Raw genomic sequence first — 17,064 nt, forward strand, 5'->3', positions numbered from 1 at the left:
GGAGACCCCGCCCCCATCATCAGACTTTCTCCCTTCCGCTGGGCCAGAGTGGGGGCCCAGACCCCCATTCCATCTCAGCGTATTTGCTCTGTCTGGACCTTCCCTGCAAATGGAACCCCAACACACCTGTCCCCCTTTCATGGTGCTGTCCACATTCACAACCTACCCACCACCCCGAGGGGAGCCCCTCCCCCCGGAGCTGCGGAAGAGCGGCCGCAGGCCAGTCCGCCCAGGCCGCCCCCGCGATGGTCCACGTGCGGCGCCCCAACACCCGCGGGGACCTGGGTCCTGCAGGCTCAGGGCCGCAAATCAACAAAAGCAAACAACAGGTGAGCGCCCAGAGCGCAAAATATTTTATTTAACAATTTGCAGTGTAACAATTTGCATTTAGGAAAAATAGCAGCTCCCACCTGGAGGAAGCTTCTTGAATTAAAAGTCACTAACAGAGAACAATGGGCTGGAGGAAGCCGAGGACAGGAGGGTCTCAGGCCCCAGGAGTCACACCCTGCTGACCTAGGGAACAAGAGACACACCGCTGGGGCCGGGCCTTTCCCAGTGAGAACTGTGGGTCCGGTCACGCAGGGCTGCGGACATTCTGTGGGCCCTTCCTACGCGATCCCCGAACCAGGGAACAGGAGGACCTGTGCCCAGTCCAGTCACACGACTACAGAAATTTAAAATACCAAGCAGAACTACAGAAATTAGTTCCTAATGATTTTTATAAATATTTTAATCTTTCTTCAGTCTCTTTAGATGTCACAAGAATGTGAACAGTTTTAGGAACAGTCGATGAAGCCTTGAAGCCCTGAGTCTGATAGGAGGAAGGCCTCCCTCTGCAGACTCAGGCGGCGGAGAGTCACACACCAGCTACTGACGGTCAGTGTGGGGACATTCCAGGGGCAGAAATACCAGCTTCAGGAGCTTCTGCCAAGAAATTATTTTAGCCACTTTGTTTACAACGCTGCCGCTGTCACCCGGTGAGAGGAAGCCTGCAGCTGGCCGGCACCCTGAAGCCACCAGCGGTAATGCGGCTCGGGCGTGTAGAGTGTGGCAGCCACAACACGGCTGCCCTAAGCCCGGCCACGCTACTCGCTGAAGAGACCCAGACAAAGAGCCACACTCCACCCAGGGCTGCCGGGAGGACCAGCGGCACCGGACAAGCTCTGCTGCGGCCTCTCCTCGCGGCGCGTGCAGCCAGGCCCCGGCAGCGGGAAGCCCTCGCGGTCCCAGTCGGGCAGAGAATCCGGCGCCACTGCAAGGTCTGTGCAGGAGAGACGCGGGGGTGCCGGGTGCCTGGACCTGGCAGAGGCCGGGCAGTGACCACGCCCTGAGGCCCGCCGAGGCCCGCCCACCAGCCGCGCTCTGGGTCTGCACCGCTGGGCAGCTGCCGACTGCGCGGCTGCAGAGCAGGCCTCAGTGTGCCCCAGTCACAGGCTCCCTTTCTTCCAGCATCTCGGGGGAACCGGGAGGAATCTGACGGACTCGCCGCCAGGCTTTGGGAGACGCCCTGGTTCCCGCAGTTCCAAGTTCCCCCGGCAGCAAAGGGAGTCGCTGTACTCGGGGTACGTTCTGAAGTGACTGACCGCTGTCCTGAACCCGCTCTGTAGGTGAAAGGTAGGAGCCACAGGCTCTCCCCCGTCCAGACCTGAGGGCTGTGGGGTTAACGCGGGTGACACTTCCTGCAGACAGTGCGGAGCTGCGGCTCCGAGTCCCTGCTGTCCATGTGGGCGCAGGGAGGCCGCAGGCCATCAGTCTGAGTGTTGGTGGAGTCGTTTCGGGCCGAATGCTGGTGTAGAGCAGGGCCGTCTACCTCAACACCGGGTACTTCCTCTGGCCAACCCTCCCCGACCTTGAGCTTGCGGAGGTGACAGAGGCCTGAAACGACACGACACGGATGTACCGACTTGCGCCCACCGCTGAGCTGGGCGACTCAGTGAGGGCTCAGCACGCTTCGCTGTGGGCCTGGGGGACAAGCCCGGAGAACACCCGCCGTCAGAGGGGAATGCTCGCTCTGTCCCACTCCAGCAGCCGCGGCCACTGGCCACTGGCCACACCCTCACAGACCCTGAGCACCACGGAGGTCGAGGGGTTCTGGCAGAGGCATGAACTGCGAGGTCAGGGTCACAGGGGGGAAGACCACCACCACTGCCCCTTGGAGCGGACATGCAGACAGTGGCCGGGTAGTGACGGGATGCCTTGGTCCTGGGAGAGGGGAGGGGAGGGAGGCCAAGCAGCGGCCTCACCTGCAGACGCCCAGGGCAGGGCCGCAGGGGGCTCGGCAAGGTGCGGGCAGCAGGGCGTGTGTCAGGGCAGCCAAGGCTCAGCGGAGGTTTCCCTTCTGCAGACCAAGACCCCCTGTGGACCCCTGCCCCCACCCAGCTCCCCTACCCTGGCAGCCAGTCTACACTGTAGAGGTGAGAGCTGAGAAGGGAGAGGAACAAGGAAAAGTCGAGGACGCCCGCCTGAAGGGCGCGGCCGCCAGATGGAGGCAGCGAGGCCGGCGCAGAGCCCGCAGGGAGGTGGGTCGGCAGGACGCAGCAGGGCCGACGCAGAGCTGGGCCGTGGGTCGGGGGAGGCTCCTCCCGCTCTGGGAGACTCACCTGTGTGAACTGCGTGGGGTTGTAGAAGGCCACGGCCGCCTGGGGGGGGTCCCCTGCCGGGGGGCAGTCACTGGGAGCCTGGGAACCACAGAGGGCCCAGCTCAGCAAGTCAGCGTCAGTTCCACGGACACTGCTGCTGAGTGGGGACTCGTGATAGGTTCACAGAAGCCGCAGAAGCAGACGGGGAGCCCGCTCGCGCCGGGGCCGCGCTGCTGGCGGCTGGCAGGGGAGCGGGGGAAGCAGGGCACATGCAGCGGGCGCCTCGAGGCAGGGCATGCAGAGCCGCGGGTGCCTAGCGGGCAGTTAGTGGGCGTGTGTGACCACTTCCGACCCAGCGTGCCCGAGACAGAATCCAGATTCATGTGCAAGTTCAAAGGTCACATGAAGCCTTTCAGCTGAGTCACTGGGAGAGCCTGGCTCCACGCTACACACCAAAGATGAAGTATTCCTTTATTTCCCACGCACGCTGGCCACAGGTCAGCTGTCGCTGTCCACTCTGCCCAGCCTACATAACCCTTTTTGTGCTTGATCAGAGAAAGTTCTTGCTTTCAAACGAGAGCACCCTGACCTGGTGGCTGCTGACACGCTCACACACGGTGAGGCTGTGCCCACGCCAGCCATCGGGGAAGCGATTCAGAGGCGCAGCTGCAGTCCACCTGCACGGGGACCCCGGGACGGGAAGAAAGGAACACTGCATCCTGCCACGTGACGCTGGGCAGCACCACGGTAATGTTAGTGACCGGCCAGTACAGTGCCCTAAGGAACAGAGGTGACCCAGTCCAGCCCTGGGCGAGGGAGAGCCACCAGCTCGGGTACCTGATTCAAGTGCTGGCTCACTTCTCGTGACAGCGAGCTCATCGAGCTGCAGCGCGAAAGCTACGGACAGCGAGAGCACAACACAGACGGTCAGCGTGCGGCTCGCTCCAAGCTCGGCGATTCCGAGAGCTTTAAAGAGCCGCCAGAGCCCAGAGGGAGAAGCCTGCATGAGCTTCCCTTCCCGCCTGAACGCAGCCTCAGCCAGAGCCGCCGGCCTCGCCCCGAGACGCAGGAGCCGGGCGCCAGGCTGCGAGCACCCAGCCCTGCAGTTCAAGCTCCCGGACAGCTGCTCACACAGTGTGCCCGTGTTTGTAGGAATACAATGGTAAAGAAGCGTTTAAGCTGCCTTTCCTACCCACGAACATTTGCTTTTAAAGGAAGAAGCCAGCAGACAAGATCGAGCTTCCTGGGCCTGGCTTCTGTGGTGGGAGCCCCTCACCTCTCCCCCCTGGGGACCGTCCACTGGGCAGGGCACCAGCTCAGAAGCCAGGAGTGAGGCTGCCGAACCCAGCGCCTGCCAGGAGAGACACATGCAGTGCGGGCCGGGCTCAGCAGCGAGTGCCCACAGGCGGGGACAGCCCTCGTCTGGCCCAGGCCGCAGGCTGCTGCACCCCACGGAAAGTGTCCTTCGGGGGTGGGGAGAGCCCGGCCTGCACAGCCCACGCCCCACTCGGCCTCCCAGCAGCCTGTGCCTGGGTGTTCTTCCCACCCTCTTTCCCGGGAAGGAAACTGAGGCCTGGAGAAGTGACTCCCCCAAATTTCAACATAACTGACGGGAACCAGGGCTGAATCTTGGTTGATCCAACTTCAGGAACTGCACCCTGAACCATTCCAGTTCACAGAAAGTTTTAAACATTAAAAAAATAGTCCCGACCTGGCCGGTTAGGCTCAGCGGTAAGACACCAGACAGGTGGCGACGATGTGCAGTCTCCGGGGACACTCGCTAGGAAGAGCCCTCCGGCAGAAGCGGGCACTCTCGGGGCACCATGGACACAGACCAGGAAATCAGGGCCCACGCACCTGGGGCTCCGAGGAAGGTTCGGGATGAGCTGGACCCCCAGCCGGCCAGCGCCCTTCCCTGCTAGAGGCTTCTGCGGGTGGGGCTCCCTCTGCATCTGTGAAGGAGCCGGAGGAGGGGTGACCACACCCCGGAAGGCGTCCCAGGAGTGCTCTCAGGGCAGAGGAATCAGGCCTCTCCAGGGAGATGAAGGCTCCCGGGGAGTCAAAGGTCAGGAGGGGGGCCAAACAGACGTGCACCCCGACTGCCCACCTGGGTTTGGTCCGAACAAGTGCGTTGGGATCGGGAGTGGGGCAAGTGGGGCAAAGAGGTCTGCGGGGGCAGGAGCCAGGTCCGCGCGCTGGGGCCCGCCGGGGTTCAAGACGTCCACGTAGCGCGCTCGAGTTCCGGCTGTGGGGAGGGAGGGGCTGGTCAGCCAAGGGCCCGGCTTCCGGGGAGAGCCAGCAGGGACCCTCGTCCCACCCCCCGCACAGTCCTGCTTGTGAACCTGCCCCACGTGTGTGGCACTGCCACCTAGCACACGTGCCCTGCTCAGAGCCCAGGCCGTCGACAGGACACATGGACGACCCAAACCAGCCTCCTCGCTGGCTCTGTTACCTGCTTTTCTAGAAAACATGTTCACAGAGGCTCTGGGGGGCCCCCCAGGCTCAGCGGTGGCAGCTTGGGGAGCGTTGGGAAGCAGCACCGGAGGCGGGGGCGGAGCCTTCTTCTGCAGAGGGACGGTGGCTTCAGGAGTTTGTTCCAAACCTGGCCGCGGGCAGAAGCCAGGGAAGGCAGCCCCCGCCCCGCGCACAGCCCCCCCTTTCCAACCAACCTCCTCCTCGGGCTCGTTGGTGTCCACCCATCGGTTCTTCTTCTCGTCCCAGACGATCTGCCACGATTATGAAGGACAGACCAGCGTCAGCAGACAGCTGGACAGAGTGTCTGACGCTGGGGCACCGACTCCACGAGAAGCTGGCGCAGCTGAGCCACAGACACCCGTGCACATCGGGAGCCGCCTCCAGCGACACTCACCGATTTGTTCTTGTCGTCCGGCAGGTGTGCTTCTGTCCTCTTCTTCCCTGACAGCCAGCGAGAGAGCCAGGACGCGCCACTCTGCACAAAACCATGACAACGCCTTGAGGACAACACAGAGGGAACGACATGGACGGTCCTGCGTGACCCCACTTGTGAAGTCCTGGGGGAGTCAGATCCACAGACAGGAAGTGGACCGCGGATGCAGGAGCTGGGGCACGGGTGGGGTGGGTGTTTCCTGGGACAGTCAGCTGGGAGGATGGACAGGCCCGAAGAGGACATGGCGGCTGCCCCACAGCTAGTGCCTGACGCTGCTGAGCTGTGCACAGGACGTGGGGCACGGTCAGTGTGGTGCTGTGTGCTCCACAGTTAAACTTCTGCCTCCAGAGATACTGTGTCTGTGTGCTGACAGGTGCGGGACCCGACACCCTCCCCATCTGAGCAGTGAGTGGCAGTCTGGGAAGTCAGCGTGGCCCCTCCACAGAGTCCCTCTGTGTCCCAAGCTGGAAGAGTTTACCCACTGGGAATTTCTGTCTTCGTCAAATACTGTACTGCACTTCTACTAAAAACACAGGGAGGAAGCAGCGATGGTCGCCCCCACTCGAAAGTTGCTTCTCTGGATCTCAGCAGGGGGACGGCCTGCCCTGGAGACCCCACAGTGACCTGCTCGCTTTCGACTTGTTTAGCTCACAATTCACACACATTCTGAATGAAAACTGCTCATAGCAGGTAGTAGCCATGACGGAAAAACTCGATGGACGAACCCTATTAAAACTGAGAACGTGTTCCCCAGACGGCGTCAGGAAAGTGAAAGGCAACGCACAGACCCGGAGCCTAACGGGGACTTGACCCACGTTGTGGAAAGACCTCCTGCAAGTCACCGACGACAAAAGCAAAACGGGGAAGACAGCGCACAGCGGAGGCCGGCGAGGGGGGATCGCGCGCCACGCTGCCCAGGAAATGCCCACGCAGCACAGCGAGCACCACCAGCCAGCAGAAGGGCCAACAGAAGGACCGCAGCGTCCACCCTGCACACGGGGACAAGGCCTGGATGGCGGGTACAGCTGTGGACGGCTGCTGGGAGGGCCCAGCGCCGTCAGGAGGAAGGGCACTAGGGCACCCACGCAGCAGGAGCTGCTACATGGTGACGCAGGACAAGCCTCGGTCACGTCAGGTTCACCCACAGCCAGAGCTCGTCGACGGCGACCGAAGTCAGGAGACAGGCTGGCTGTAGGGGTGGTGCCGACAGCCCATGGACACGAGGACGCTGGGAGGCTGGACGGCCCTGGCTCTGCACTGGGGTGTGCCATGGCCCAGACAGAGAGCCCCCCGAAGCTGCGCGCCCTCCACACTGCATGCGCTCGCGTGCAGAGGAGTCTGGCTGGCCCTGGCCAGTGTGGCTCGGGCGGGTGTCCCACGCACTGAAGACTGCCGGTTAGTCTCAGTCAGGGCTCAGGCCTGGGTTGTGGGCTCAATCCCAGGTACAGGCGTGCAGGAGGCAGCTGATCGGGGTTTCTCTCTCTCTCTCTAAAAAAATTAATAAAGGTATTTTTTAAATGTTTGGCTTAATCAGAAAAGAAACAAATGCCTTATCCTCAAGGGGGTTGCCCATGTGAGCTGAGCCCCCTGGGGCCTATTCCAGCCCCGCCCAGCTGGAGGTGGGCTGTGTGTTACCTTCTTGGGCTCTCTGGGCTCTGTTTTGGCTGCTTGTACCGGGCTCTTCACTTCAGGAGCAGGTGTCAAAGATGGAGGCTGCAGGGAACCCAGGCTGGCACCGCCCCACCCCGGGGGGGCCTCAGCGTCCTGCGGCTTCCTCGAGGAGCCCTGTCCAAGGCAACGAGGGAACAGTCACCCGGGCACCTCCCAGGAGCCCCCAGAACAACTGAGAGGCCGGATGGCGAAACCAAGGAGAGGGGAAGGTGGGGACGGGGGAGGGGTCCTGGCTCCCTGGACTAACGGAGGAGAGCCAGCCCGCACTTGACGGGTGACTTATCAGGGGGCATCACAGAAATCAGAAGGTGGGCTCTGGGTGGGAGAAAATGAACTCTATGCACAGAGCATCAAGACTGGTCGGCGGAACAGCGGGCTTCTTGAAAGTGAACTACCCCGGGGCTAGTAAGTCTGTCTCGATACAGCTAAGCTCTCGTGTCACTTTCCAGGGACAGAAGGTCCTGACGCCGAGCACACAGTGAGGTGGGGCAGCACCGATCGCCTGCTGACAGGCGTGCAGGCCAAGCGGGGTGTCCATGAAGACGTTTCCAGAAAGCAGCTTGTATAAAAGCATCTGACCCTCCCGCTTGGGGATCAGAGCGAACAGAGGTGGTATTTGTACCAAGCAGGCCTGATACAGTGAATCTCAACCTCAAGAGCAGGTGCAGAGCCAGGCAGGGGAGGGCCTTAGAGAAGCTGCAGCGAGCACCGGCTTCGCCAGGGGTGTTTCTGCTCCTGCACCTGACCGCTGTTATGCCAGTTCAGTCACCCTTCCCCCTCATGTCTTTACCAAATCGTCCTTTTTTAAGGATTTGAGCTTTTTTAGAAGTGCCTTCTCTTTAAGAAACACTTTAAACAACCGTTTCGAATGCTCAGCACCACCTGTCTGCTGGGCTGAGGAACAGCTGTGGGTCCCTACCGGACGAAAGCTGGGAGAGTACCAACCACATTATCCGATTTGCCACCAAAATCCTCTTCTCTCCGCTCTGCCAGTGAGCTTCTTCCGTGGGTGTCCTGTGGCAGCGTCCCTGTCAACAGCAGAGAGGACCCGTGACCCGGGGCCGAGCGCAGGACAGAGGAGGGGCGTGCAGGGCCGGCCTCCCAGTGCTCCGCCAGAACCAGGGCAGTGGTTCTCCTCGGGCATCCCCTTCGCTCTGTCCACGAGGCAGACAGGGGGCACGGCCAGGCAGAGTCCACGTGCAGGTCACAAGGGCACAGCCAGGGCGTACCCCACGGCATGCGGTCGTGCCCCAGACAGCCACGCCTCACCCTAACGATGGTCACGAGAACCACCAGCCTGCCATCCAGTTACCACTCAGCCTAAAAGAGCCGGGGTTTCGGCCTACAACACGCCCCGTAACTTGTCTTGAGTCCACACGACTTCAGTCTCTTCCCCTGACTGCTCCTGGAGCAGGAAACCCTGCTGAGCTCTGCTCTCAGCGACCTCGGCAGACCCACCTGAGCCCTGGGTCCGGAGCAGCTGTTCACCTTCCTGAAGAGACGGTGTGCTGGGTGGCATGCCAGGCCCTGGGTACAGCGCTGCAGGATCAGGCCCAGAGGGCTCTGCGAAGCCAAGCACAGACCCTGGGGCTCCACCACCAGGCCCCGGCTCAACAGTGCCTGGGGGCGGCACCGGGAACATTGGCACCCTGGCAGGGGTGGCGGGCTGGCCACCGGGGAGCGTCGGTGGAGCTGCATGGAGACAGTGGAGGAGAGAACGTCAAAGGTGCTGAGGTGAAGCCCATCAGCTGAACAAGCTCACTGGTGGTGACCAGACAATTACGGGGTGTTCTGCGCGGCCACGTTTCTTACTGAGACACAGGAGAACCGATCACTAAAGCAGAAATTGCCACAGAATCCAGGACATCGCTGGTTTGGGGCAAAGTGAGCAAATACTTCTTAGCGCTGAGGACTGGACATGGTTAACGGCGACATGGGGCATGACCCTAACCCTAGCACAACCCGGACTCCACCTCCGGGACTCAAACTGGCCACCCACTCGTCCTCAGGTCATTCAAAGCCATGAGACCTGCCGGGGTCAGCAAGGGAATAAGCACAAGAGGGGGAGACGAAGGTGGTACAAAGCTTCCCCTCCATTCTCCAGGGCTGCAAGCTGCCATCTTCAGCAGGTGCGCGGGCCCTCCCCCTGCGTGCTGGCTCACCTACAGGCAGCAGCCACATGCCCTGCTCAGCACTGGGCACAGGGGGCGCCAGTAGTGGATTCTCAGTGCCCAGGTCCAAGGGCTGCTCGAGTCCTGGGCCGTCAGGCTGCCCCACCTCGGAGCTTGGTGTGCTGGGACAGCGCTGGGGGAAGACGGCACCCTGACTCCACACCACAGCGCCCTCCTGAGGGAGAGACTTCACGTCGGGACACAGCGGGGCGGGGGAGCCGTCCGCCCCTCCCACTGCCCTGCTCACTCTGCGCTTTAGGAGCCCCTGCCTCCCGGAGAGCGGCCTCCCACTACACCCGCAGCTCCGCGGCCCCACCGCTCACACCCCGCCCCCGCCGCTCACACCCCGCCCACTCTCGCCCAGCCCGCGCCCAGGCCCGCGCACCTGCACCTGCTTCTGCACGCGCTGCAGCTGCACCAGCCAGGCGGGCTCCACGAAGGCCTCCTCCTCCGGCTTCGCTTTCAGCTGAGGGTCGAAGAGGCGTAACTGGGAAGAGACCTAGACACACGAGAAACAGGCCCGTCATGACCAGTGCCCACCTTCTCTGACCTGGGATGAGCATGCCCGGGTGCCACACGGAGGCAGCACATCAGCGGTGGCCTCTCCTGAGTGCCGACACGCCTCGCACATCCCAGCGACGTGAGTGGTCAGAAAGCGAGCCTGGGCGCTACAGCACACGAGGGCTGACCTCTGGAGTTGTCGGTGCGAGGTCACAGTGCCTGGAGCCCTGGGGCTGCCCCTGCTGCCCCCTGATGACACAGACCGGAGGTGACCGAGCCGAGTGCTGCTCTGACTCAGACGTGCACACACTTGGACGGGGCAGTGGGTGGGTCCAGATGAAACAAGTTACTAACTGTGAAGCTGTCTAAAAATCCCTAATAAACTTATTCAGGTATCACACAAGCACATTTTCAAAAACAACGCTCCTCGGGGAAGGGGAGACCTAACGGTGTGACCGCTCTGGCGCTGGCTGGGCAATGTCCACTGTCTCGTTCACCGTTCGCACAATGCTAAGCAGTCACGCTATTTCCACGTCCCAGAGCGGGAAACGAGGCCTGCAGGGGGGCAGTGGGACCCAAACCCAGCTGTCGGACTCCCAGGGCTGACACTGGTGACTGCTGGACGAGACTGCCTCTGGATGGACAGTCCTGGAGACAGGTCCTTCTCACCTGGAGGCACTGCTGAGTCTCTGTGCCCACGAGGCGGCAGCAGGACTCCTATGCTAACGCGCAGGACCCCAAAGAGCGCCTGAGAATGTCTCAGTGCAGGCCCGCCCTGGCGGGGCCGAGGCCGAGGCCGAGGACGCACCTGCAGCAGCTGGCTGATGAGCACGGGGGAGTGCCGGTGGGGCTGCCGCAGGACGCTCCTGGCTATCGCCTCGCAGTAGTGGAAGGCCTGTGTGGCCAGTCCCATGTCGGCCAGGCGGCAGGAGTAGATGAACTTGAACACCTGAAACAAGCAAGTGACCACCCTCAGCGGCCCCGCGGCTCCTCCGCACTTCCTGAGGCTGCCCCACAGCCTGCTACAAGCTGACAGGTATTCGGGGTGTTCTGTGGTCTCGTGTGCCCCGGCAGCCCCACAGCAGCACCAGCCCCCATTCCCTGAGAGTTCAGACCAAAGGAAACAACCTTCAGAGAGCCACCGGGCTATAACTCAGAGGCCGCAACTCAGCACACAATGGACGCCCCCCCAGCCAGACTGTCCCAAAGCCACTGTCTACTAGCTCAGGGTTATGCAAGTGTTCACACACACTCACACGTTCTCACATGCTTGTCCACACTCACACATGTGTACACATATACAATGGCCCACATGTATGCTCACATACCACTTGTTCCCTCATGTGCATATACTCACACACACTTGCACACATACTGACATGCACACACATGCACTCACTCTTGCATCGGATAACACTCCCCCTCATACTAAAAACAGCTGATAAAAACAAAATACTCAAGATCTTTAATGTTTAAAATATAAAGACCCTGAATACAACAAAATCCTTAATTCAACAGGGTTTATTCTCAATCGTCATAAATCAAATACCTCTCCAAGCCCTGGCTGGTTTGGCTCAGCGGTTAGAGTGTCGGCCCACAGACTCCCCAGAGTCCCGGGTTCAGTTCCCGCTAAGGGCATTTACCCTGGTTGCCGTTCATCCCCAGCCCCGGTTGGGGTCGTGTGGGTGGCAACCACTCAATGTCTCTCTCTCACATCGATGTTTTTCTCTCTTTCTCCCTCTCTCCATCCCGCTCTACCTGAAGATAAATGCAAAAAACAAAACAAAAAAACCAACGTCTCTCCAAGATTTCCAGAAACACAGGGCCTTTGCACAAGAATCCCAGATGCCTGCGCCAGCAGACCCGCCAGCCCGCGCTCACCTGGAAGTTGGGCATGGGGCTGGACTGCGCCCCCAGCGACTGGGCGTACTCATAGGCCTCCGTCCTCTGGATAGCTTCATTGGTCGCAAACTTCAAAAATGGCAAACTGTTGGGGAAACGAGCGTGTCGGCCTCGGAGCAGCCCCCAGGAGCGTGTCACACCACAGAGGGTGCGCAGCTGCCCTCCTGGCTCCATTTTTGGGTTCACTAATGGGGGGCGGGGGGGCGTGTCCTTCCAAAGGAAAACACAGTTATGCAAGTCCTTACCTGTGGTTCGACCCAATTAAGACAAGTTTCGTGGTTTTCTTTGTGTAAAACCCAAATCCCACCTCGGCCATGAGGTAGCAAAAGTGCGCAGCATCCAAGAGGCCTTTTGAAGCTGAGGAGTCAAAGTGGGCCAGGGCTCAGCCAGGGGCTCTCTGGGGATCAGACTACAGACAGGCGCTGGCCGGTGCCAGAGGAACGGAAGTCTGTGGCCCCTCCCACCTGACCCCAGCTGTCTCCCGTGTTCCCCGCACCAGGGCCTCCCTTTCGGCACCAGACCCACCTAGCGTGTCTCCCATTGTGGCCATTGTCCTGGACTCCACGTCCATGTTGTTGTTCAGGTTGGACAAAACCATAGCCAGGTGCGGCCTCCAGTCGCCCCACTTCTCGTCTCCGCAACACTAAAGCCGCAGGGAAGCAAGCAGAGCACACCCTTATCACGGGAAGGGGCACCCCTGTCGCTCGGCAATGGACAGCAAAATGCCAGTCTCATCCTGCGATGAAACCTTCCAGGAGCCAGTGCCCACGACAACAGGGCCGCGGGAGCAACGGGGTGAGCTCCCCACTGACCGTGGATGCTGCAGGCATCCGCCCGGACATCAGCTGGTAGACGGTCTGCAAAGGGTCGTTGATTGGAAGACTGTTGGCGAACCTGGGGAAACACAATGAGAGAAAAATCTAACTTGACTTAAAAACAAGACACAAGTCTGGTCTCATCTCAGCCCCTTCAGTGACCAGTCCGATGCTCCACCTGGGCAGTGCACACAGCTCCGAGCTCTGAAGCACCGCAGTGCAGGTGCATTTCCCAGCTTTCTGTGACGAGAGCCAGACACCTGTGTGCCTCAAAGAGCTGCCAAGACACTGCCGGACCAGCTGGTCACACCTAGAAGCTGTCAGCCCAGAGATGCTTTACCTGGTCATGACTCTGGCATGTGTCCGGCTGTCCATCTTGCTTGCGAGTAACAGGGCATGGCCCCACAAGCCATTTTTCATCGCAGACTCCAGAGCATCCTGCAAAGCAATGTCGTGGTGAGCCGAGTGGGCACAGGGCACACAGGACACGAGTCGGCGGCCACAGACCGCACGGTCCCGTCGCCAGGAAAGGAGAAAGAACTCAATGGCGGGGAGACACATGCCTCAGTGGCCCCCAGTACACCTGTGCACAGCTCCGAAATCAAAGACAAGCCCACACGTGACTCTCCCGCACCCACTGCCGGGCTGTGAGCCTTGCTGCGCACGCTGCTTCCGCAGACTCTGCAGCACGGAGGGCGAGCCGCCCTGGCCCGGTGGCTCAGCTGTCGAAGTGTCATCCTGATGCACCAAGGTTGCAGGTTTGATCTCCAGTCAGGGCACATACAAGAATCAACCAATGAGCCCAGCCGGTGTGGGTCAGTGGTTGAGCGTCAACCCTGCACCAAGAGGTCGCCCGGTTCAATTGCCGGTCAGGGCACATGCCCAGGTTGTGGGCCGAATCCCCAGTGTGGGGTGTGCAGGAAGTGGCCAGTTGATATTCTCTCTCATCAATTGATGTTTCTATCTCTCTCTCCCTCTCTTTCTCTAAAATCAATAAAGAAAAAAAATTTTTAAAAAAGAATCAACCAATGAGTGTGTAAATGGAACAACAATCAACGTTTCTCTCTCTCCTTTCCCCAAAATCAATAAATTGTTGTTAAACCTCATCTGAGGATATTTTTCCATTGATTTTTAGACAGAGTGGAAGGGAGAGAAGGAGGGAGGGGAGGTGAGAGAAACATCGATGTGAGAGACACATCAGTTGGTTGCCTCCCACACGACCCTGGCCGAGGACTGAACCTGCAACTCAGGTCCGTGCCCTTGACCAGAATCAAACCCAAGACTCCTCAGGCCTCGGCTGACGCTCTCACTGTGAGCCACACCGGCCAGGCCGATTCTTTATGAATGTTACCACGGAGACCACTGCTCTCGAGGAAGGACTGCCCCCACACCTGATCCCTGGCACTGAGCCACGCTGGGCAGACGCTGAGCCACGCCGTGGTCCGGGAGCCCAGGACTGACCTTCTTGCGGCCGTACAGCAGCAGCTCTCTGAACCGCTCCGTCTCTTTCTCCAGCGTGTCGGTGCTGGTGGCCTGACTGTCCGTGAGAAACGAGAGCTGGGCCTCCCCCGACTCCTCCTCCTCGGCTCGATCCAAGGCCTCGTTTGTAAAATCAATCAGATTGGCCTCGTTGGGTGACTTCCCAGGAAGCCACACTGTTTTGTGGTCTTGTAACAACAGTTCCGCGATGTCTGTTCCCACCACGGTCTGCAGGGCGGCAGGGACAGAGAGAAGAACAGGGGCTTCACTACGGACAGGACGTCCCACGAGCCCTGCTCCGGCGAAGACCCTCAACAGGTCTCTGCAGACGAGCACGCTAGGAGGCCGCAGCTCAAACGGTCACAGACTGCCCGACAGACTGACACGCGGGCCCACACCTCCCTTTGCCCTCACTGTCCTCTGCTTGTCCCACTTCTCGCGTCACTGCTGAGACAGCTCTGCGTGCGCGTGCGCGTGCTCGTCCCGGCAGAGACCCCGTCCCTCTCCTGGGGGGTCCCAGAGGCTCCAGGCCACAGAAAGAAGTGTTTTAAAGGTGAAAAGACACAGACCCCATTCTGTCTGCACATCAGAACGATCAAGTTCCAGAGAAGATTTGCAGACTCTTTGTCGATTAAGTTTCCGTTCTGCAAACATTGTGTGGCTTTGCTCTGTGCAAAATTAATAACATCCACTTTATGGGTGTCGTCTCTGAAACAAGAACAGCACTCGGTGAACAGCAAGCGCAGCGGCAAGGCCACACTCGGCCTCGGCAGCCCACCGGCCGCCCCAGGCGCCCGGCGACGTACTTGCCCAGTGGCCCCGGGAACGCGCGCATCTCCTCCTGCTCCGGCATGTGCTGCAGCAGCGTCTGCGGAGAACAGGCGAGGGGAGGGAGGGCAGTTGAGGGACAGGCCCTGCCACTGCCCACCTGTGTCGGCTGACCTGAGGACAGCCGGTCCCTACTCGGGAGGCAAAGCTGCTCCATCGTGGGGCACGGCCGTGTCTGGTCCGCAACGGTGACTTTAACACTTCATTTTAGACAGTGAGACCCATTCCCCCCAAACTCTGAACCAATACATGTGACAGGTCTGTGGGGCTGCAAAACAGTGCCTGCCCCACATGGGCCCCCTGGGGCAGCCCCCCACCCTGGCCATAGGAGCACAAAGCACCACCTCTCTACCTGTTATCGAAAACCACCAGTAAGCCCTGGCCCACTTGGCTCAGTGGTTAGATTGTTTGCTCATGGAAGAGTCATGGGTTCGATTCCTGGTTAAGGGCATGTACCTGGGTGGCAGGTTCTATCCCTGGCCCTAGTCTGGGTCATGTGGGAGACAGATAATTGATGTTTCTCTCTCCCGCCTTTCTCCATCTCTCCCTCCCTCTCTTCCACTCTATCTAAAAATCAACAGGAAAATATCCTCAGGTGAGGATTAAAAAAAGAAAAAGAAAACCACCAGTAAACCAACACCAACAGTACCCTCCCCTCAAAATCAGAAAGGCAAATAAAGATACAAGATGTATGGCCAAATAGAACAAATAAAACCCTATAACTACTTTTTTTTTTAATCCTCACCAGAGGATATTTTTCCATTTATTTTTTTTCAGACAGAGTGGGAGGGAGAGAGAGAAACATCAATGTGAGAGAGACACATTGGCTGCCTCCCCACAACCCTGACCAGGGCCAGGGACCGAACTGCAACCGAGGTACGTGCCCCTGACCAGAATCGAGCCTGCGACTGTTGGCTGACGCTCTGACCGGCCATGCGAACCTGACCGCTCTGCCGGGCCTTCTCAGAGACCAGGGAGAGCGCAGGGCGGCCGCGGGCCTGCAGCCACCCCGGGCTCACCTCCATGCTGTGCACTTCCACCAGGGCGGGCTGTCCTTCCGAAGGCAGATTGGGGATCACCCGGATGAGCTGCCCGCCAGGACCGAACCTGGCACAGACGTGAGGCACGGAGAACTTCTCGGGAGACGTGGGTCTCGACGGAGCTGCAGTGAAGGATGTGGACAGGAGACAGCAAGCTTGTCAGTCCCGAGTGCTTTGGAGCCAGACTCGTAGCTTGGATGTCAGGAGCACACGGCTGGCTTCCAGAACATTCCCAGAACGACTCACTTCCAGTTGAAAGTTAATAATTGCTAAACATCTCATTAAAAAAGCAGCACTTCAGCATGTTAGGACATCTGAATCGTCAGGAGACGAGAACCGGTCTCCTCACATCCGAGCACGGCCCGGAGCCAGGCACAGGAGGCCCTTCAGTGCCTCAGTTTCTGTTCTCACTTGGGAGCGAGTGGCCACGTGCAGTGCGGTGCCAGAGCGACACCTCGAGTCCAAAAGGAGGGTGCTCACCAGCTGCGTGGTTCGGTGGTGGAGCACAGTGCTGGGCACCGAAAGGTCACCAGTTCGATTCCGGGTCAGGCCACACACCTGGGTTTCGGGTTTGATCCCTGACCCTAGTCGAGGTGCATATGGAGGGGAGGGGGACAGGCAACCAACTGATCTCTCTCTCTCTCTTTTCCCCCTTCCTCTAAGCATGACCTCGGGTGAGGATTGAAAAAAATAAAAAAGAGGGTTTTCAGTTGCAACACTACTTCAAGAAGGAAAGTCCACTATTACGTTTCAGAACTTCACACTCTTCCACAATTTTTAAGACCCAGCGTTTAAACGAGTGTTTCAAGAGGGACTGAGAATGTGACCCGTGTGACAAGTCTATGACCGTTTTCTAGGGGAATCAGAAGTTTCCTCCAGAAGCTGCTTACCTGTGAGGTCGGCATGGGAATATGAGGCCCGCCCAAGACCCCGCGGAGAGCCTGCACTCCGCACATGAGGGCAGGTGACAGTCGGCAGGGCAGCTGTCAGCCCCGTGAGCCACACTGCAGATGAGGGACGCCATCAGCACATCGTGACAAGCCCCGTCGCTCAGAAGGATGGGCGTGCTGTGACACAGCTGTCCTGACTTCCAGGGACGGTCAGGCCAGGCCACCTGAACCCCCATCAGCTACAGCTCACTCCCTGTTTCTTGTCCCAGGCTTGTGAAGC

The 17,064-nt window shown here is 59.7% G+C and overlaps 1 protein-coding gene across 4 annotated transcripts in view; it reads right to left on the reverse strand.

The window, feature by feature from the left end:
• Positions 1-344: 344 nt before the first annotated feature.
• Positions 345-17,064, reverse strand: part of SEC16A (SEC16 homolog A, endoplasmic reticulum export factor) — a 32,524-nt gene continuing 15,804 nt past the window's right edge. For 2 of the 4 annotated variants that reach the window (XM_036260389.1, XM_036260388.1), the window contains exons 9-31: positions 15,874-16,016; positions 14,833-14,894; positions 14,596-14,734; positions 14,009-14,254; positions 12,888-12,985; positions 12,545-12,626; positions 12,258-12,375; positions 11,978-12,089; positions 11,712-11,817; positions 10,639-10,779; positions 9,715-9,828; positions 9,321-9,504; positions 8,617-8,850; positions 8,104-8,186; positions 7,123-7,272; positions 5,449-5,529; positions 5,249-5,305; positions 5,032-5,143; positions 4,687-4,824; positions 4,437-4,531; positions 3,417-3,476; positions 2,601-2,678; positions 345-1,875 (exon numbers count right to left, since the gene is read on the reverse strand). In XM_036260389.1, the coding sequence (XP_036116282.1) occupies positions 1,807-1,875; positions 2,601-2,678; positions 3,417-3,476; positions 4,437-4,531; positions 4,687-4,824; positions 5,032-5,143; positions 5,249-5,305; positions 5,449-5,529; positions 7,123-7,272; positions 8,104-8,186; positions 8,617-8,850; positions 9,321-9,504; positions 9,715-9,828; positions 10,639-10,779; positions 11,712-11,817; positions 11,978-12,089; positions 12,258-12,375; positions 12,545-12,626; positions 12,888-12,985; positions 14,009-14,254; positions 14,596-14,734; positions 14,833-14,894; positions 15,874-16,016 (2,702 nt within the window). In that variant the 3' untranslated portion in view covers positions 345-1,806. Of the gene's footprint in view, positions 1,876-2,600; positions 2,679-3,416; positions 3,477-3,855; positions 3,931-4,436; positions 4,532-4,686; positions 4,825-5,031; positions 5,144-5,248; positions 5,306-5,448; positions 5,530-7,122; positions 7,273-8,103; positions 8,187-8,616; positions 8,851-9,320; positions 9,505-9,714; positions 9,829-10,638; positions 10,780-11,711; positions 11,818-11,977; positions 12,090-12,257; positions 12,376-12,544; positions 12,627-12,887; positions 12,986-14,008; positions 14,255-14,595; positions 14,735-14,832; positions 14,895-15,873; positions 16,017-17,064 lie in introns of all 4 variants that reach the window. The other 2 variants (XM_036260391.1, XM_036260390.1) reach the window with 2 other exon arrangements.

Source organism: Molossus molossus, unplaced genomic scaffold (genome assembly GCF_014108415.1).
Source record: "Molossus molossus isolate mMolMol1 unplaced genomic scaffold, mMolMol1.p scaffold_m16_p_14, whole genome shotgun sequence".
NCBI classification, from domain to species: domain Eukaryota; kingdom Metazoa; phylum Chordata; class Mammalia; order Chiroptera; family Molossidae; genus Molossus; species Molossus molossus.